Source organism: Neovison vison, chromosome 3 (genome assembly GCF_020171115.1).
Source record: "Neovison vison isolate M4711 chromosome 3, ASM_NN_V1, whole genome shotgun sequence".
In the NCBI taxonomy this organism is placed as follows: domain Eukaryota; kingdom Metazoa; phylum Chordata; class Mammalia; order Carnivora; family Mustelidae; genus Neogale; species Neogale vison.
This window is the reverse complement of record NC_058093.1, coordinates 123,871,353-123,891,526: the sequence shown is the minus strand read 5'-3', so window position 1 is coordinate 123,891,526 and position 20,174 is coordinate 123,871,353. Positions and strand designations below refer to the sequence as shown.

Here is a 20,174-nt window from a genome sequence, read left to right as displayed (position 1 = left end):
TCCGTTCACATACACGCGGGAGAAGCCTCTTGTGTTGCTTTGGCACAGAATAAACCCATTTCAAAAGAAAATAATTGAACGCATGTGAGTTTAAAAAATCAGGGGCGCCTGGGGGGCTCCGATGGTGAAGCGTCTGCCTTTGACTCCAGTTGTGGTCCCGGGGTCCCGGGATCGGCCCTACAAAGGGCTCCTTGCTCAGCAGACGCCCCCTTCTCCTCTGCCGCTGCCCCCGTGTGTGCTCCCTCTGACTCTGTCGAGTGAAGTCTTTCAGCAGAACCAGAATTGCAGGCATGACCCTAGTGAGCACTCATTTTTGAGACTGAAAATCTCTGAAGAGCCACGTTTTACCTGAAATTACTGACTTTCAGCTCGTTGTTTCTAACTGCGGGGGGTCTTCTCCGTCCCTCCTGTCCTGCTTGTTCGGAGGTGGGAACCCGCAGCAGCAGCCGCCGGCCTGTGGGTGGGCCGCACCTGTTCTGTTGGGACCACGTTCCCCTGCTGTCCCAGGGCCGGGCCCACGGTCTGTCTCGTGGACACGGGCCCGCTTGGAGACCACAGAGCGAGCCTGTGCCTGGAGAAGACCCGGCAGGGAGAGCCGGACGGATGCTCCATGGACAGACGCTGCTGGCCACTGGCCACGGCGGCCTGAGGGGAGGAGCAGGGAGGGAGCGGCTCTGCCAAGACTCCCGAACCAGACGGAGGCGGGAGCAGCAGAGCCTGCGGTCGCCGCATTAATGGCCTCCGGCACCTGCGGTGCGGCCCTGGGCTGTGATGCGGAGCCCACACAGCTCAGAGCGTCCTCCTCGCCAGGACGCCCCGTGTCCTCCCCGCGGTGCCGACGCCCCGGCAGCTCCGTGTGGGTGTCTGGCTTTCTCGCGTCTTCCCTCGTGCCGTGGTCCAAAGGAGCCCGGTGGGAGCCGGGTCTCAGCCGGGCACCGCCGACGGTGGGCGTCCCAGACCGAGCGTGATGGCCAGCCCCCGCCTCCAGCCGCAGATGGTGCCGCGTCCCTGGGCCACGGGGGTCTGGCAGGACGCGAGGACGGTGGCCGCCGTGTACACAGCGGCCCCGCAGGCACCCGCAGACACTCTGAGTGACCTCAGCTCAGACTGTGAGTGCCCCGGAGTCCCCCGAGCCCTCGATGACTGGGGGTTGGTGGTCGCGCGGCCGCAGGCACGAAACCCCGTGGGCCTACTCAGACGCGCGTCCCCCGCTCCGGCTCCCCCTCGGCCTCCGCTCCTTCCCCCAGGACTCAGACACTGCTCGTGAGCACCTGCCAAGTGCCGGTGGTGTTCTAGGCTTGGGGTCAGGCGGTGACGCAAGGCAGACACCGCCCTGGCCTCCTGGTGCCCACTGTTAGCGGAGCCCCCTCCGGGCTCGCAGACAGGGGTCGCTCCCCAGCTGCCACTCCCCGCGCCGCGGCCCAGCCAGAGACGGGGACCCAGGCACAGCCGGGCAGGACAGTGAGTGTGCGGCGCTTGTGGCAGCTCCGAGAGCCCCCGAGCCCTCCCGTCCCCGGCGTGGGGATCGCAGGTTCTGCGGGGCACGTGACTGCCGCACATGGCACGGATGTCTGTCTGGCCCGGCGTGGACAGCCTGTCTGTGCTCCATCCTCAGCCGCGGTGGCTGAGAGCTGGAGCTTCTGACCCGCCCGACGTCTGGTGGTCAGGAAGCCTCGTGCGGCTCCCCGTGTCGTCCTGGCCCCCGGCCCCACGCGAGGGTCCGACAGGTGGGAGCCGGCGGAAGGCCTGTCCTCAGAAACCGCGTCGCTGGGCCTCCGCTACTGTGCCTCACTGGACGCATGCGGTCCCGTCCACCTCCAGCTTCAGCCCTCCATCCGGGGTACTGTCTCCCCAGGATGTCCACCCTGCTGAGAGCAGGTGCCGCCCCGGTCCTAGCCAGAAGGCCCAGAAACAGGGCAGGGCACCGAGAACACACATCGTGCGTCGGCACGGGCCGAGGGCGGCCAGACCGTCCCGCACATTCACACGGGTGTTCCCGTGCTTACGAGGCCGCTGCTGCCGTTCATGGCGTGGGATCTGTGACTTCCGTGGGCCTTAACGGCTCTTGGCGTGGGAGCTCAGCCAGGCCGTCATCATGCTGTCCCACGTGGGGGCGGGAACCGAGGGGATCACAAGTCCCCGTGGCTACCACCAAGCAGACCGTCCCTCAGTGACAAGACTCACAGAGGAAGTGCCCTCCCAGAGGCTGCGGCCCAGGCCACAGGGGTCCTGGCGCCCAGCGGGATGGTCTGAGCACTTCGCTCCCTGAGGAACAGCTTGTATCCAGCGTTGTCTCTGCTCTACTTCTGTGACATTGCGTCACCCCCAGGAGGGTGAGCCCAGCCGGGACGTGCTGAGTCACCCCCGAGAGGCAGACGTTAGTTCATGAAGAGGACATGTCCCAGGCACCGACTGCCGAGACCGCCGGCTCTTGAGGGGCAGGCAGATCACTGGGGCTGGCGGCTGTGTCCCGACGGGGTCACGGCCGCCCTGGTCCTCCCACACCCACGAGGGGTCCGCAGCCAGGGTGGGCCACGGCACGTCGGAGCCAGACTGCCATCTTGGCGTGAGGACGGCAGAGCGATCGGGAGCAGGGCCGCGGGAGCCGTCTTGGCCTGCGGAGCCTGACTCGGTCTTCCTGGGCCTCTGCTTCAGGTCGTGGGCTCCGGCCATTGCTTCAGGGGAAGTCACGCGGGCTGTGTTCTTGGGCCCCTGGACCAGGTCCACCAGAAACCTCCTATGTGCTGGGCCACGGGCCAGACCACACCCAGCTACACTCATGCCTTGCCACCCATCGGGGGCCACGCGACGCGCGGGGCACATGGGCCGGCAACATCTGGGGCACGTCTGAGGCCCATGCGTCCCTAGCTTGTCCCTTCGGCGAGGACTGCCTGACCACCCGCCACACTCCGGGGACCGTGTTGGGGTGTTTGATACGTCTGTGGGCACAAGATGGCAGCCGTTCCCTCGCGGAGCCCCTGTCCCAGCAGCAGCAGAAAGAAAACGGTCAGCGGCTAAAGCAAGCGAGCACACTGCCTGCTCGCCTGGGAGCAGAGGGAAGCCCTCGGCAGGCGGGAGCCGGGGAAGGCCGGGGTGTGCGGTGTGGCGAGAGCTGAGGGACGAGGCGGATCTCAAGGGAGGCGAGGGGCCGGAGGACGTGGGGGGTGGGGGGACACCGCACGGGCCAGACCTCCGTCCGGGGAGCAGACAGCGGGGAGGTGTGGTCGGAGGCTGACTGCCAGGCCTCGCGAGCCTCCCTGGCTGCAGTGCTGGGTGCAGGGGCAAGTAGGGAGACCGGCCAGGAGAGGATGAGGCTCTCCAGCGGGAGAGGACGGAGGCTCAGACCAGAGGCGTTCAGCGGTGGACACTGCGCCTATCCACACGAGTCGGGAATTCCCCAGGACATCAGACACGGGCGTCAGCCTGGAGGGGTTCAGAAGTTTGCAAGATCGGGACCACCGGCCGGCATGGAGCTGGCTCGGTGCTGACGGCAAGGGGGTCGGGGACAAGCACTCATTCCCTCCTGCGCCCAGATGCGGCGTTCCTTCCCACAGGCGGACACCGCTCCGGGGAGACCTCCGGACAGACGGGTCCTCTTCATCCAGCTCCCAACCTTGTGTGTCTGGTCCTACAAAATGCCCTAAGAGGGCGACTCAGACCTCATCCCTCAGGAATCTGCGAGCTGTGCACAGTGAACAAATGGCGTTTGGTTCCGAAGTCAGCGTTGGGAGTGTGTGCGGACGCGGGCGGAAGGTCGCGGGTGCGGCTTCCTCGTGTGACATCACAGACCAGCATCAGGGTTAGGGTTAGGGTGTGGCGGAGCGCCCCTGGCCAAGCGCCTCCCGAGGACGGCCACCGAGCACCCCAGCAGCGCCCGCCATCTGGGCCTCACCCAGAGCCCAGCCCCCACTGCCCCGTGGCCCCAGATGCGCTAGCTCGGAGCCCTGTTATGCGCGTTCGGAAATACACGTGGACTTCAAAGCGAGGAGGTAGAGGTCGCCTTACCTGTCCCACAACACACGCGGACGGCCAGGGGAGTGCTCTCGGGTCTCAGGGCACTGTCTTCGCAAATGAGAAGGAGTCAGATTCCCGTCACCTCGAGGAACACCAGGGGGAGCCTTGGGGACGGTCGGTGGGGCTCTCTAGGTCCAGGAGGAACCCAGAGGTGTCTGCCTGTCAAGGAGCCGCGAGCAGCAGGCTCACCCCTGCCGGAGGGGAGGGCTCACAGCTGCACGAGGGGTGGCCGGCCACGGCAGAAGGGCCAGGACGCAGAGAACGGGGCTCTCCCTCGCATCCCGATGGTGCTTCGGGGCGATGTGGCTCCGCCTGCCGGTGCTGTGGGCTCCCACTTCACCCAAGGAGCTCCCAGCCCAGCCAAACACCATCCCAGACAAACGGAGGGAGGCAGACAGGTTAGCAGGACATGTTGCGTCCTGGGTGAATCAGCAAGAATCAGAAAGGAAGGGGTGTGGGGGACCGGCAAGCTCCCCAGCTCCTTGACCCCGCAGTGCAGCCGCACCCCGCCCCGGGATACACGGTTTGCAGTCTGCAAAGTGAGCCCCCGAACCTGCCCCCAAGGGTCGGTGCCCACCCGTGACAAAGGATTCATGGCAATCCTAGACCCGGCAGGCCCTCGACGGTCACCCGAGCGGCTGTCCCTGTCCTCAGACACCCCACCCCAGCTCCTAGTGCCCCCCCGGTCAGGCTTCCTCCTCCTCCCCCACCCCACCCTGCTCTTCTGGTCCTGGTTTCTGTAGGCAGGGCCAGGAGAGGTGCTTAGGGACTGAGAGCCGTCACACCCGCCGTCCCCGGAGTAGTTGGCAGACGGCATGAAGGCCAGCGGGTGCCGGCCCCTACTCAGGCCCCCTGCGGGACCCCACTTCTGCCCTTCTGGGGCAGGGTGACATCCCTCTCAGTTGACTCTGGGCCCCCGCCGTCATTCACAGCACCCTGTGCCTTCTAAGCATCCCACTTTGGACAAATTACATGGGGGAGGCAGGTATTCGCCAGGGCAGAAGTGAGCACCGAGGTTCAGAGACCATGTCATAAAAGAGCAGTAATTTCTCTGCAAGACCCAGCCGAGGGACGTCTGGGGAGCGCGGTCGGTGAAGTGTCTGCCTTTGAGCTCGGGTCCTGGGATGGAGCCTGCTTCTCCTTCACACCTTCTGCTTGCGCTCACTCTGTCTGTCTCTCTCTAGCAAATAGAATCTTTTTAAAAAAAGAAAGAAAGAAAAACTCAGTCAAGCAGCCCAAGAGAGTGGCTCTAAGTCCCTTTTCTCCCTACAAGAAGCAGGAGGTTCCATTCCAGAATGTAAGAGCCTGATGCATCAGAGGCTTTGAGTAACGTTGGTGACACAGACGCGCACGCGTGAAGCCGCTGATGACGTTCTCTTCTAGACGCTGTTCCTTGCATCTTTCTGGCCCTTTAAAGTTCTGGGAACTGCGGGCTCCACACACACAGCCTCACACTCCCCAGATGTCTGAGCTCAGTTCCTCAAGCAGACCGGACGGAGGGATGCAGAAGCCTCCCCGGGCTTCCCCAGGAAGCCACCCCAGGAGCACCAGTGCCGAGTGACCAGGAGAAGAAGGCAGAGTGGGTCAGCCAGGGAGACCCCTCGCAGGACTGGGGAGCTCTGGGGGCCTCTCACCCCCGCCTCTCTGACCTAGAGAGGTGCCCTGCAGACGCTGAGCCTCAAGCATCTTTGGTCTGTGCTGGGCGGGCAGGGCGGGCCCCGGCGGCCAGGGGGACGCAGGCACAGAGACCCAGGCACGGACAGCTAGGAGTCTACCCAGCGTGGGCACAGACCCACGGGAGGCGGGGTCCAGGCGAACACAAAACCAGGGAGACCCAGGGCCCAGGGGAACATGGGTCCCCGGGGACGTGGGCCCAGGGAGACTTGGGGACCAGGAGAGATAGGTCCAGGGGGATGTGGGCCCAGGGCCGCTGTTTCTTGTTTCGCTCCGCCTGGTCTCTTTTCTCCGTGATGTCTCTAACCCCTTCTTTCACATCTTTGTGTGTGTTTGGAAGCTCTATTATCTAAAGACCCTAGGGCCCTCTCTTACCCCTCAGGTGCCTGCCGCTTCTTGCTCTGAGGGTTGTAGTCCTGTGTGTTTCATCATTTTGCTTTGTCACTTCATCGTCACTGAGGCTCCAACTGTGGGAATCCCACAAGGCTGGATGCGGGAGCTGCTCCCGCAAGAGCCGTGGCACTGTGGACACCTGGGCTGCTTCCCACCCTGGGTTCTGGGGACGTCCTGTGCATCCCAGGGTCAGCGGCCCCCGTGCTCCCCGCCCAAGGCTGTCAGTCACCAGCGCAAACAGTGGCCCCAGCCCCGCCAAACGCCGCGTGTGTCAGGTTGAGGACCGCAGCAGTGGACGGAGGTGTGCGGCTCTAACACGGGCCGTGGGGACAGTGCCGACCCGAAACCACCTTCCGTGCGCGATCGAATCTGCACTTGGAGTTTCACAGACCGAAATCCCAGCCCCCAACGACTGTGACGGCGGGCGCTGAGGTCCATGCTCTCCTTCTGCGCCCAGAGCCTGGCCAAGAAATCTCATGGGCTTCCCACACCAGCAGATGGAGTTTTTTCTAGTTTACCCTTTTCCTGAGCGCGTGGCCTAGCGAAGGTCCCCGGGGTTCACACCCTCGGCTGCTGCCAGAACAGTTGGACCAACTGACGGTCCGTGAGAAGGGAACGAGTCTGACAGACCCCACAGCTTGACAACAGAGAGATCAGACTTCCTCCCCCATTCACACACGCTGCCTCGTGGGGACCAGAGAGCGCTCTTTGGTCATGAATGAGGCTGCATAGCTCTTCATATGTGGAAAGGCTATTTTTTCCTTTCCTGTAAACTTGGTGGCTTTTGCTCATTTTTCTATTGAGCCGTCCGTCCTCTTAAAACCAGCTGCGCTTACGGACTGTTGTGTTTGTGTTGGGAGTGGGGATGTGTTCAAGGTGCTTGGAAGTGACAGTGTGGCCTCCCGAGTGAGCAAGAAGTCGACTGAGAACACTTGTAAAGTGAGGGGTAACTTGTACTTCTATTTCTACAGGTACGTTCTGGAGGGAACATGCATGTTCTGTGGAACATGTATGTTCTACATGTATGTTCTGGAATCACGGTTTCCAGAAGTCCTGGGGTCCGGCAGATTACCCAGATCTTTCAACCCCTGTGCACTGACGGGCACTTGGGAGCACGCACCTGATTTAGCTACAAAACGACTCCCTCATCCCATTCCACGGACTTAGTATGGGACTCAGAAGGGGTGGGGGGGGAGGGGGAGGGACCGAAGCCCCGGGCAGCCCAGCCAGGCTTCCACACGTGCGTGTCACGTAAGCTGGGTTAGTTCTCTGTTCCTCGTGGTGAGACCGGACGCAGGTATTCCCAGCAGAAACTGCTTCGGGTTCCGCAATGCCGGGGGAGGGTGTGCGGTGCTTCCCTCTGGGGCGCGGGACCTTCAGCACCTTCCCAGGAGCTGCAGCCGTTGGTCCACGTCAGCCTCACGGGGCTCTGGGCACTCGGGACGGTGTCCCCGTGAGGGCCACACGCCACCCCCGCAAGTCTTCCCTGACAAATCGCTGCTGTTTCCTGCTGTTGGGAGAGCAGATGCCTTGTGACCTCAGGAAGGAGGTTCTGTCTGGGAGCCTGGGGGAGGTGGGGTGGGGTGGGGCGGGGAACTCCCAGAGCTCCTCACTCCTCTGAGTCTTTGATTTGGGGGAGCAACAGGAAGTCTTGGCAGCAAGTTCCCGGGACCCAAATGATGACTGCTTTCCAGTAAGTGAAACCTCGTTCCTTCCACACAACGACTTCCACTTTTCCCCAACTCCTTGCCTCTGAGACACTCTCCTGGCTCTCCAGACCTTTCTGGGTGCCCTCCAGAGCACCCTCTTATTTCTCCTATAGACCCCACCTTGCAGCTGGGGGTGCTGGGCTCTCTGTCCCCCAAACTGGCACGCCAAGGAGCCACGTCCTCCGTGTCAGGTGTCCGGCACACGTGTCCACCCCGTGCCGCTGACGGCCGAGTACACACAGGATTCAACCTCGATCAGCCTCCAGCTCCCCTTCCAGAGCCCCACAGCTTGATGAAGACATCCCCTCCGTCTTTCCCCCTTGACTTTTATTCCAGGAGCCGGTGAGCCTGCGGGGCATCAGGTCGGTGGCCCACCCTTGGCCACTGCCCTCCTCCCGGGGAGGTGAATTGACAGGAGGGCACCACCTAAGCGGGCCTGCGGGGCCTGAAGGGGTCCGCTCCGCGGTTCCGTGCAGGTGGGACAATCTCGCTTCTTCCCAGGCCAGATCCCCCCCGCGCGCGCCCTGACCCCTCCGTTCCTTCGCAGGCGCTGCGACCCGAGTCCGGCCGGACGCCGGGGGCCATGGCGCGGCTCCCCGAGCCCGCGGGCGGCCGGCGCGTGGTCATCATCAACGTGGGCGGCTGCAGGGTGCGCCTGGCCTGGGCGGCGCTGGCGCGCTGTCCCCTCGCGCGCCTGGAGCGCCTGCGGGCCTGCCGCGGCCGCGACGAGGTCCTGCGCGTCTGCGACGACTACGACGCCGGCCGTGACGAGTTCTTCTTCGACCGCAGCCCGTGCGCCTTCCGCGCCATCGTGGCGCTGCTGCGGGCCGGCAAGCTGCGGCTGTTGCGCGGCCCCTGCGCGCTGGCCTTCCGCGACGAGCTGGCCTACTGGGGCATCGACGAGGCCCGGCTGGAGCGCTGCTGCCTGCGCCGTCTGCGCCGCCGCGAGGAGGAGGCGGCCGAGGCGCGCGCGGGGCCGCCGGGGAGCGCGGGGGACGCGGGGCCACACCGGCGCCTGCGGGACCTCCTGGACGACCCGCGCTCCGGACCCGCCAGCAAGCTCTTCGCCTGCGTGTCCGTCGCCTTCGTGGCTGCCACGGCGGTCGGCCTCTGCCTGAGCACCATGCCGGACATCCGCGCGGAGGAGGAGCGGGTGAGCGGGGCGGCCGGGGCGGGGCGGCCGGGGCGGGACGGCGATGGGGGATGGGAGCCGGTGGGGGGTGGGGGGTGGGGCGCAGACTGCGACGGCCCCAGGGTGCAGGGCGTGGGGGGCGGACCTGGGCCTGCGGAGGGCCTGCTGGTGCCCCGCTGGGTTGGTTGTGGCCAGGACAGAGGGTGGGGACGGCTGGGACCTGGAGGCAGCTAGGCCAAGGGAGAGCCAACTGAGTGCTGGTTCCGAACCCCTCCCCCCGGCCGGCGCAGACTCCCTGGGATCCGGGCCCACCGTCTCCTGCTCTGGTCCAGAGCCCCCAGAGTGAGCCTTCTGGAGGAGGCGCTGCCGTCAGGGTGGCTGGGCCAGGGTCACACAGCCCGAGAGCGTGAGGCTGCGTCTCCTCAGTGAGCAGCCCTTCCCGGAGCCTCTCCAGCCTGCGGCCAGCGGCCCCGATGACTTGCAGCCAAATATGCGGGATCATCAAGGCCTAGGCAGTCGTGTGCTCTAGCCTCTAGTCCTGGGTCTTGAACCAAGGGGACACGACCTCACATTCAGGAGGGACACTGAAGCCAGGCCTGGGTCTGCTCAGACAAACCCAGGGTTGGCTGTGCTGAGGGGCTGGGCACAGTGGTACACTTTGTCCCAGTTTGGCCTGTGAGAATGCCTGCACATGTGGCCAGAAATGTTCCCAGTTTGGATGTTGCCCAACGTGAGTCAGCAGTTATGCACTGAATGCGCCACGGAAAACCCAGGGGACATTCCAGAAAGGCCTGGAGTGTGTGCTGTCTGGGGCAGCAGCGCTGGAGGACAAGAGGGTCCTGTGGCGTTTGGAGGGCAGAGTCGAGCATTCCAATGTTTCCTTCTCGGGAGGGTATAAACCCTCCACGGTCCCCAGCTTTCCCATTCCAGGGGCTGGGCCGAGGCTTCGGAGCACCTTCCTTGGGCAGAGAGCTCGAGATCAAAGCCTCGGAGCCCCTCAGAGGTCAGGAGGTCAGCCTGGAGCACAGGTGGTGGGGTCACCCCTTATCCAGAGTCACAGTGATGAGATGAAGGCCAGCATCCTCCCCCGAAACAGCAGCCGGCTGACCGGGAGCCTGGCCACCCGGACAGCAGAGTCAGTTTCAACGTGAATTTCAGGAGGTCGGTTCCCTTTGCCGTTGGGTGTCTGCCTCCAGGGGTCTTAGCTCTGGTTTCGGGTTCTGCTTCAGAAAGCCACTTGCCGTGTTTGGATTTTCTGAACCATAGTAACCCCGGGCAGTACGCAGAGGGGACCCATGTACATAGAAGAGTCGGGACGCCGGAGGAGTCAGGGTTGCCTCGTTCCTGACGTCCTCTCGGGAGTCAAGCTGGCCCCTGCGCAGTCCTCGGACGCCCGCCGGCCTCCGTGCCTCCCCCAGTTCGAGCCCCTCAGACCCTGCCCCCCACTTCCTGAAACATCACTTCACGCTGGCCAGGCACTGCCTCGTCCCGTCAATTGTGGGATTACAGAGGAAGAATCCCAGTGTCGGTGAGCACATGCTGGACTGTGTCGTGTGCGCCCCTTGCCTGGGGACAGACAGCTGTGGGGCATCTGGCCCCCCGCACAGACCAGCTGCTGAGTAAAGAGCAGGTGTCGCTCATGGCCGTCTCAGGGGAAACCTGCCCAGAGCCGACCAGCATCTGGACGAAGTACGCACATTGTGTCATTACGGCCACCGCCACGGCCAGAACCTTCTCATCTTCCCAAACTGGGAGTCTGCCCCCATTAAACGGACCCCTCCTCCCCCAGCGCCTGGCACCCAGCATCTACCCTCTGTCTTGACGACTGCGACTCCTTCAGGACCGCACACAAGCGGAACCCCACCGGACTTATGCTTGCGGCTGACTTCCGTCACTGAACATACGTCCTTTAGGTTCGCCCGTGTCCCAGCAGGTGCAGAATTTCCTCCCCGTTGAAGGCTGAGTAGTATTTCCCTGTTACACATACACCACATCTTCTCATTCGTCCCTCTGTCTGTGGACACTCGGGTTGCTAACCCTCCGGCCCATGGCGCAGGATGCTGGCGTGACCCCGTATCAAAACCCCTGCTTGAGTCCTTGTCCTTCATTATTTTGGGTAAACATCCAGGCGTGGGCTTGTAGGATCATATCGTAATTCTGTGTTTCCTTGTTTGGGAAACCTCCTTACTGTTTTCTGCACTGGCTACACCATTGACTCTTTCCAGCAACGAGGCAGATGGGGTGGAGGCAGAAGGAAAGAAACTTCGGAGCCTTTTAGTACTTTCTTGTTGGGGTTTTTCCAGTAGAATTTAACTTGAAAGTCACAGGGCTACAATAATATCTGTATGTGATTTCCAATTTTTAAAGTGGCTAAAAGATTTCTTTTTAAAGTTTAAGTATCGTTCTGCCCACAACGTGTGCCCCCCCCAACCCCCCGGGCTGTGAATGCCCCCAGGGACCCGAGGGCCCTTCTCTGTCTCCTCCAGCTCTGAGCCGTGGGGCCGGAGCGCCCTCAGGGCTGAGCGCCCACCCCGGAAACCCACCCTTCTGAGGCCGCCGTGTGCACGGTTAGGCTGCTCGCAGGAGCCTGTGCCGGCAGGTGCCGTCCCCGGGAGCTCCTGACCGCTGACTCCGGCGGGAGCCACATCGTGGGTCACCGTGTTCCCGGCGCCACTGGAGCAAACGCCACGGACCGCCTGGTGGAGGCTCCCACGCATCTCCCCGCACGATCCTGGCGCTGGGCCTGGCCGGGACCCAGGGAGGGCGCCGCGCTCTGCCTGCTGGCCTTCCAGCCGTCAGGACGGGCGTGCTCCCAGCCCCGGTGTTCTGCCCTCCTTGTGGCTCCTTCCTCTGCCTGCGGCTCTCAGGCCTCCCTCTCGGGAGGACACAGACGACTATGGGCCCCTGATCCAGGGCCGTCCCCAGGGGGCTGGGAGCTGGCCTGTGCGCCGCAACCTCAGACCATCCCGTCGTAAGATGCCTCTCCTTTCCGTGAGAAATCCCCCTCCTGTGAGGAAACCGTGAGACGCGGTACCTCAGTGCCGTATCGTCAGACCTGTCCCCCGCGGCATCTGCAGGGAAGAACCGTGATCTCGCTCGGGGGTGACGGCCCGTAGGTAGGGAGTGGAGACCTTGTGTCGGGCGCCGGTGTGTGTAGCGGGAAGTCAGAGCTGCCTAGGACACCGGCGAACACGCTCCAGTCCGAAACCATCCGTGGGCAACACGTGCCTTGTCTCTCCAGCAGATCTCGAGAACCCAAGAAAGCGGCTCCCCTGCTTCCAGGCGTCTCGGGGTGCACCCAGCCCCGTCCCCTCCGTGCCCCGTGCCCGCCCCAGGCCCATGGCTGCCAGCTTCTTGGTCCCCACCTGGAGGACCCACGCTGCCCTCCCAGGAGGCCCCTCATGGTCGGCTCCCCTGTGCTCCCACCGTGAGCCGGGCTCATCCCAGCGCCGCATGTCGGTGGCATCCTGAACCCCAGACTTCTTGCGGCCAGGCCTCAGGCCAGTCTGCTCAGTGGTCCCAGCTTGCCTGCAGGGACAAACGTTAACAGTGTAGCCATCTGTGGCCACAGAGAGGTACAATGAATTCCCTCCTTACTGAAGCCAGAGCACACGGAGGCACACTCACTTCACCTGGGTGCCTGGAATGGAACCCAGCGGTGCCCCCGCCGCCTTGTGGCCACGCAGGACGGGCTCCACGCAGCACATGGGTTGATGTTCTAATGCCAGGTGCTCGGACGGCGTGTGGGGTGTGTGCCCCACGGAGTGAGGCGGGGTCACCACTGTTCAGGGTGGAGACTCCGGCCCCCCACGGGGGGTCACTTCAAGCTCCCACTCCGTGTCGCTGTGGGAGCCCTGAGCTGGAGGCCGCCTGTGGCCTTCACCTTTGGGGTGGGGGGGCTCTAGGAAGGAGAGGACAGCCCCTCGCTGCCCCACCTGCCCCTCGTGGAGGCCCCTTGTGAGCACACGCCCTAATTAATTATTGCGGGATCATCAGGGCTCGCTGGATCTGGAGAAAACGAGGCCACCACGGCCGCGTGACGTGTCTCTGGGGCCCAGCATGCTTGAGGTGGCCAGGAGAGACCAAGGCTGTGCCCGGCTGTGGGCTAGTGTCCGACACCGAAGGGAGACATCCGTTCTAGAGGCTCCATGCTTCGTGGAGAGGCCCCAGAGCTGTCGGGAGGACGGGACAGGAACTGTTTGCCGCATCCCTTCTGTGCGGCTGCCACTGGGGTGTTGCCGGGAGACGGTGCTGAGCGGCCGCCCCGCAGCTGGCAGCGGAGACGGGTCCCACACACGGACTGTCGGAGGACAGGGTGTCCCAGGGAGGCTGCGCTTGTCAAAGCCATCGCTTCCCCGAACGCGGGGCTGGTCCTGGCCTCAGTCAGTGTTTCGCCTCAGAGCCCACACGACCGAATCGAGACCGGTACGACCAGCTCCAGATTTCACCACTGTGAGCTCAGCCTGGAATTCTCTAGGAAGTGTTGGTGACAGCATCAAAAGCTGTGGAGTGAGCTTCCGTGGCGTGTGGCCCCCGACACACGGGTGGGGTCTCGCCAGGTTCTCAGAGCAAGAGCTTCGCTCGGGAGCTGGGGTTTTCCGGAGAAACAGAATCAGAACCGACGAGAGTGGGGCGCCCGTCTCCCCTTTCCTCCTGCTGGACAGAAACGTCAGTCCTGTGGCCAGCCCTCCACGGTATTTGGGGGACACAACAGGTCTGGTTCCCTGGCTCACAGCGGGGGGACTTTGCCTCTGACGGGTCCCACCAGGAGTGTCTCCCGCGTCTCCTTCGTCAAGGCTCAGCGAGACTTTGGCCTCGGATGGCAGAGCGGCCACTAGGATGCGTGACACTGTGGGCTGTGGGACTGGGTGATTCCTGCACGTCAGAAGGACAAGAATTGTCCCCCAGATCCGTAAGTTGAAGCGGAGGTGACGATGTCAGGCCTTGGAAGGTGCTGGGATCACAAGGGCGGAGCCCCTGTGAGGGGATCGTGTCCTTATAGAAGAGTCCCAGAGGGACCCCTCAGGCCCTCCCCTGGGAAGACTCCGCGAGAAGACGCTGTCTGTGACCCAGGAGGCGGGTCCTCACCACAGGCCAAAGCGCTGGCTTGGACGTGCGGCCAGAGCTATGAGGGGTAACACGCGCGGTTTCAGCCGCCACTGTGGGGACAGCAAGTAGCCTGAGCACGAGCTGAGCACGGGCCTCACGCACGGACGGCAGGTAGGGGGTCCCCGGTCTGCGCAGGGGACTTAGGTTCTCATCTTGAGCTTCTAGAGGAGCTTCTCCGGTCCGTGCTGGCAGGAGAAAGCAGCGCTGGTTAGGGCCACTGAGCAGGGGTGGTCGGCAGGGGCCACAGGCCACTGGGCACGCTCAGCACACAGTGTCCACCTCAGCCCTGCAGGGGACAGCCGGGCTCCCTGTGGAAACATGGCTGCACAGTGAACAGCCTATGTCGTGCGCGCCGTGGGCTCCCGCTGCTGCAGGGGCTGGGACACCTCCCAGGCAGGCGGCCACAGGCCCAGGGAGGCTGGAAGGAGGAAGGAGAGACAGTGCTTAGCAGCCAGACCTGACAGACCGTTGGGGGCTTCCCCGGGGCTGCAGAGATGTGTGGGTGCAGGAAAGATGAGGAGCTTCCGGGGCCCCCCAAAAAAGAGAATGGCTTTGGTTGGTTTATTTTCCTGTTTGCAAAGATGTGATCCAGTCTTCGGCAAAATCCAGGGGCAAATTTTATGCAGTGAGCCAGGCCCCATGCAGGAGTCAGACACGCCTGCCTGTTCAGGCTCTCCCTGTGTTCCCGTCCTGAGGGATGAGGACGTCGTTGCCCACGGCTGCCAGGAAGGGCCAGGTGAGCCTCCGGGCGGGACGGGCGCTCCAGCGGGTTCCTCAGCAGCGCGGCTACAGCTCCTCCCGACCCCCGGCCCGGCACCGGGCTCTGCCCCTCTGCCCGGAGCGGCGGTCCACGCCCCACGTCTGCGAGACCCTTTGGTGAGGCCGCCACAGGCGCTGGAACAGCCAGCACGGCCAAGGGATGAACTGAAAGGTCAGGACGTTCTCCCTCCGTTGCTGCACGAATTGGGCACAGAAAAAATGCCGGGGGTGGGGTGTTTTAGATTTGTGCTTCAGCCTGAAAAAGAAAAAGAGAAAAAGAGAAAGAGTTGTACTCAAATGGCCAGAGTAGAGGCTACAAGATTCTACTTTTTTAACCAGTTTTTAGAGTAGTTTCAGGCTCGCAGAAAACCTGGGAGGAAGGTGCAGAGATTTCCTTAGACCCCTGTCCTGACATGCACAGGCTCCGCTGGCCCCAGCGTGGTGCCCTTGTCACTGTCGGTGATCTGACACGGACCCGGCATCGTCGACCACAGCCGGCATCAGGCTTGCTCCCGGTGCTGTCTCTTCGGCGGCTTCGGACAGATGTGGAGCGGCGTGGGCACCACTGCATCTTCTGCAACGGCTTCGCTGCCCGAAAACTCGTGTGGTCTGCCACGCGGTCCACCTAGTCATCCGATCCCCAGGTCCCGGCCACCACGGGTGTGTGCTGTGTCCGCGGCTCTGCCTTTTCCAGAACGCGGCACGCCTGGAGTCACGCAGTTCGCAGCCTTCTCAGACTGGCTCCTTCTGTTTAGTGTCACTCACTCAGGGCTCCTCTGTCTTCTCTCGGCTCGACCACGTGTTCCTTTTCACCGCTGGGCACTGTCCCGTCGTCTGGATCGACCAGCTTGTCCTTCGCCTCCTGAAGGCACCGGTTGGTTCCGAGCTCTGGGGATTATGAAAGCCGCTCGGTTGTGGGCCGGCCTTTGTGCGGATGTAAGTTTTCGGTTCATGTGGCGAGATCGTGGGGAGCACGGCTGTGAGATCCAACAGTGCGTTGTGAAGAGCCGCCGAGGCGTCCCCATTCTGCACCCCCACCCACGGCCGTCGGTAACGGTTTCTGCGGTTTGGCATCCTCTCCAGAACGCAGCGCTGTCGGTATATTGGCGTTTGCTCCTTCCGGTAGGTGTGCGGCGGGGTCTGGTGTTGCTTCCGTGTGAGTCTCCCTGACCGCGGCACAGTCGGGGGAGTGTCCCACTCGTGGCTGCAGCTCAGGGTTGCGGGTCAAGCCCCACATCGGGCCTCACGCGCAGCGGGGAGTCTGCGTGGGCTTCCCTCTCCCGCTGCCCCTCCCCTCAGGCGCCCTCCCCCTCTCTCTCCATCTCTCAACTGCACAGATCTTTTTAAAAAGTAAATTAGCATTTCCCGATGACATAGATCTTGAGACAGGCTGTTCTCGGCTTTTGGGCGTCTGCGTGTCTTCTGGAGGACGTGGTCGAGCTCCCGGAGGTAAATCTGGACAGATGTTGGGGCCACACCACGGCTGGACCGTCTGGAATTTCACTTCTCAGACTTGTCCACACCGAGCATCCAGCAAGTTATCGACTCAGTCCGGGGTCTCCTGCCCCGGCGCTCGTTCCCGGCGCAGGACGCGCTCCCGTTGGCGGGGCTGTTGGGTCCATGATCTTGGGGGCAGCCCTTGGCTGCGTCATTCCCCTCTCAGACTGGAGAAGAGCTGTGGTTTTCCGTCTGTCCGGCTTCTGTTGGATGCAGTGCCGACTCCAAGCATTTTGGCGCAGACCTGAGACCCGGTCCTGAGGTTCTTTTTGCCATTGTCTATCCAAGGGCATCATAAGAGGCCCAACGGGGTGTTCATTAAGTTCGCGACCGTGCACACGGACAGGGCCCAGGGCCCACCGCCTGGAGGAGGCCTCGAAGCCGTCCTGCTTTCCAGCCCGTCGCCTCCTCTCGGACATGCAGACGCGTGAGAACCGCCGAGAAGAATCGGGGCCTTCCTGCGAGTTGCTGTGGATGGTGCTTTGCTCTCAGAATTCCATAAGCGGCAGCTCTTTTCACCTTCTTGCGAATGAGGAGGAAGCTGACCTCGCGCAGCCCATGCCGGATGGTGGGAGGGCAGTGAGGAGGGCTGAGGGCAACAGCCAGTGAGTCCTGCAGAGCCCAGTTTCAGCAAACGGACTCCAGAGCAGCAGGGAGCATCAGTCCAAAGAGGCCATCAGAGTCGGATGCCCACCTCACGTGGCCACAGCAGAGACCGTGTTGTGCAGGGTGCGGCCACTGCCTCTGCCTCCCCTCGGAGGACTCGGGGGGACCGAGACCGCACTGCCGCGGGGAGGCCGAGGCAGGAGACGCGTCCTCACCCTCCCTCCTCGCCCCTGGGAACCCGTGGGACTGCCTGCGGCCCGGATACAGCTCGAGCAGGACCCCCTCCAGCCTGCAGACGAGAGGCCGCCCCCCGCGTGAACACACGCATGCACGCACATGAGCTGATGCACACATAGATGCACACACGTGACATGTGCACACACGTGTGCACACGGGAGCACACACGTGCACGCACAGCCCCCGCAGCCTGAGAAGGCTCCACCAGAGAGGGAGAATGTGGCACATTCTTGGCGTTTCTGTGGGCACATCCTGAAGGGGTCGGGCTGTCCCTTTTTCCCCTGAAGCCGCCTGCGTGGGAACAGCTATGAGGACAGTAAAGGTTGATCGGAAATAGCGGAGATAGGAAGGTCTCTCCACGTGTACGACCCCACTGCCTCCTCGCATTCCCATCCTAGGACTGAACTATTTGACTCATAAGTGTTATTTTTAAGGGACCTAATTTCATCCAAGCACAGATTCATCAGGCACCACCCTGACTGGGAAAGAGACCTGAGAATTCAGATAATTTTAGGTTCCACATAAGCCTGAAATATTAAGTAGGACCTGAAGGTACGTTTTCGATAATAAGACGCTAACTATTCTAACTCGGCAAACGGGCTATTTCCACATGAGCTTGTGCCTTTTATTTTACCAAAGGGTTAGTTTGCGGGCACGTGTGAATAGTTGGTAAGGGTTTGGAGTTAGGACACGGGCAGGAAATACGTTGTGAGATCCATACACTGGAGAGTCCTGGGCACTCCGACGGGCAACGCCAACGTCCCGGGCCACCTGGGCTCTGCAGGGCTTCCGAGGAGGACTCACGGGGGTGGAGAGCTGCTGTTTTCCAACCGGCCTGGGAATGTCCATCTGGAGAAGAAAGCTGGGTGCTTCCCTGAGAACAGGTTTATGGCCTCGGCGTGCTGCAGAGCTGGGAAACGTATTCTCCAGCCTCGTGTCCTGTCCACGGATGGGGTCAGCTCGGGGCCTCCCCCCACCCCTGCGTCCCGCCAGCCCGGAGGACATGCGCGTCTGTAAAAGCACCTTCCCCACCGTGAGCCCGGCATGTGCTCGTCCGGAAAGCGGCCCGCGCCGTCCTGCCTTGCTTCCTGACGCGTCTCCGTGGCACGGCAGAGCCGCGTGCCCTCTCCAGACCTCGCGGCGTCTCACCAACGGGCTCTTTCTAGCTGGAAGTCCTCCCTCCTCCGGCTTTGTTGGCGGCTCCTGGCAGTGAGCCAAGCCGGGATGAACACTCTTGCTCTGGATTGTTCCCCGGGGTACGCCCACCCGGCACGCTGCGGCGCCGCCGGCCCCCTCCTGCGCCCAGAGGAGGCCGTGCGATCCCCGTGAGCAGCCACAGACGCCCCCGGCCAGTGGGCCGTGTCCTTAGAACAGCCGGCGCGACTCTGTTTTTTTTAAGACTATTTATTTGAAAGAGAGAAAGAGAGAGAGCGTGAGGAGGGGAGAGAAGGAGAAGCAGACGCCCCGCTGAGCAGGGAGCCCCACGCGGGACTCCAGGATCATGACGGCGCCGAAGGCAGTCGCCAACCAAGTGAGCCGTCCAGGCCCCAGCGTGCCCGACTCTGACGGAGCCGCCTCCTGGCTCCTGAGCCCGCACCCCGTCGGCGGCAGGTGGACATCTTCGCACGCTGTTCGTCCTTCTGACGACGTTCTTCCTCGTCCCCGTTCGCGGGGCAGCGGCCTTGCCCTGGCTCTGTGGGCGTCCAGTGTCTTCCAGACGCTGCTGGAGGGGGCCTGCCGCCCGTCCCGGCCCCACGAGGGTCCCGGCAGGAGCCTCAGCAGCCCCTGCATCCTCCCCTGCCCACGTGTCCTCCCCCTGCTGGCCCTCCTGCCGCCCTGCCCCCGTCCTTCGCTCCATTGCCTCCTGTGCCCGAGGAGTCCCCTCTGCGGGGCTCCTGCCGCCCCCCGCCAAGCCCCCACGGCCACCTCTGTACTCAGCCTCCACGCTGTCCCTGCCGGCCGCAGCCTCTCGATCTGCACCTGTTCGATTACCTCGGGCGCTGGGTCTTGCCTGACGTGTGGCTGTGCCTCCCTCACACCGGGGACCCCCAGGGAGAGGCGTTTCTGCGCCCGTGGGGAGTACAACACGTGGTGGGCCGTCCTGGGTGCTGCCGATTCCAGCTCTGTGTGGTCGCTGCACAGTCAGCGCCGCCGTCCTCCCCCAGCGGCCGGCCTGGGAACCTGGAAGCGGGCGTTTGCCCCCAGGAAACGTGCGTCCTGGGCAGGCAACGGCGAACCGCACCGCCACGGCCCCAGCAGACACAGAAGCGGCCGCCGCACGACGTGTTCGTGGGTCCCCGCCTCCGGGGGTGCCCAAAGTCCGACGTGCGGGGGCAGGGGAGGCTGCGGGACGTGGCGGATGCGGCTCGGGGTGCCGCGGGACCAGGCCTCAGCCAGGCGGACCACAGGGGCGAGGCCCGGCGTGTGCTCCCGGCCTCTCGTGGCCCGGCCTCCGCGTGCGGCTCACCTGACTTCCACTTCGCTCTCTGGCTTTGCCAGTTCACTGAGGTCACCTGTGGCCGCCCAGCCCGGGCGCCCCGAAGCCGGGGTCCTTCCTTCCGTCACCAGGCTGGGGCGTGCGGATTCTGTTCTTGTTCTCAGGTGACAGAAGGAAAACCGCAGAAGCAGTCTTCAACATTTAACATGCAGTTCTAATAAGCTTTTAGTAAAATTGGCATAAACAAGTTCTTCATTTATGTGAGTGAGAAAACAAACCAATGTTCTTCGGAAGCGGTTCGAAGGGCCGGCATGACCGGTGTCGCGGTGGAGACCGTCGCGTCCCGCAGACGTGCGGCCCTGGGAGCACCTGCGTTTGGGGACAGCTGGACAGAGGGGGGCAGCGACCCACGTCCCACCCTCCGCATCCGGCCGCACCCACGCTGCGCACGCCGTGACGTGTGGGCGCCCTCCGGGCCGCTGGGCCCCTGCAGCCCCCCAGTGGGGCTAGAGAATTAGCTGAAAAGTTATTATAAATAAATGAGTTTGTTAAGGAAGCGGCTTCAAAATAGACACACAAACGTCAGTTTTCCGTCCGTTACCAGTAA

The 20,174-nt window shown here is 63.2% G+C and overlaps 1 protein-coding gene across 1 annotated transcript in view; it reads left to right on the top strand.

Moving 5' to 3' along the window:
* KCNG2 (potassium voltage-gated channel modifier subfamily G member 2) overlaps positions 1-20,174 on the top strand; it is a 35,760-nt gene that overhangs the window by 3,924 nt on the left and 11,662 nt on the right. The window contains exons 3-7 of the mRNA XM_044244380.1: positions 989-1,109; positions 1,382-1,531; positions 7,904-8,022; positions 8,127-8,132; positions 8,338-8,943. Coding sequence (XP_044100315.1) covers positions 989-1,109; positions 1,382-1,531; positions 7,904-8,022; positions 8,127-8,132; positions 8,338-8,943 — 1,002 coding nt within the window. The remainder of the gene's footprint in view (positions 1-988; positions 1,110-1,381; positions 1,532-7,903; positions 8,023-8,126; positions 8,133-8,337; positions 8,944-20,174) is intronic.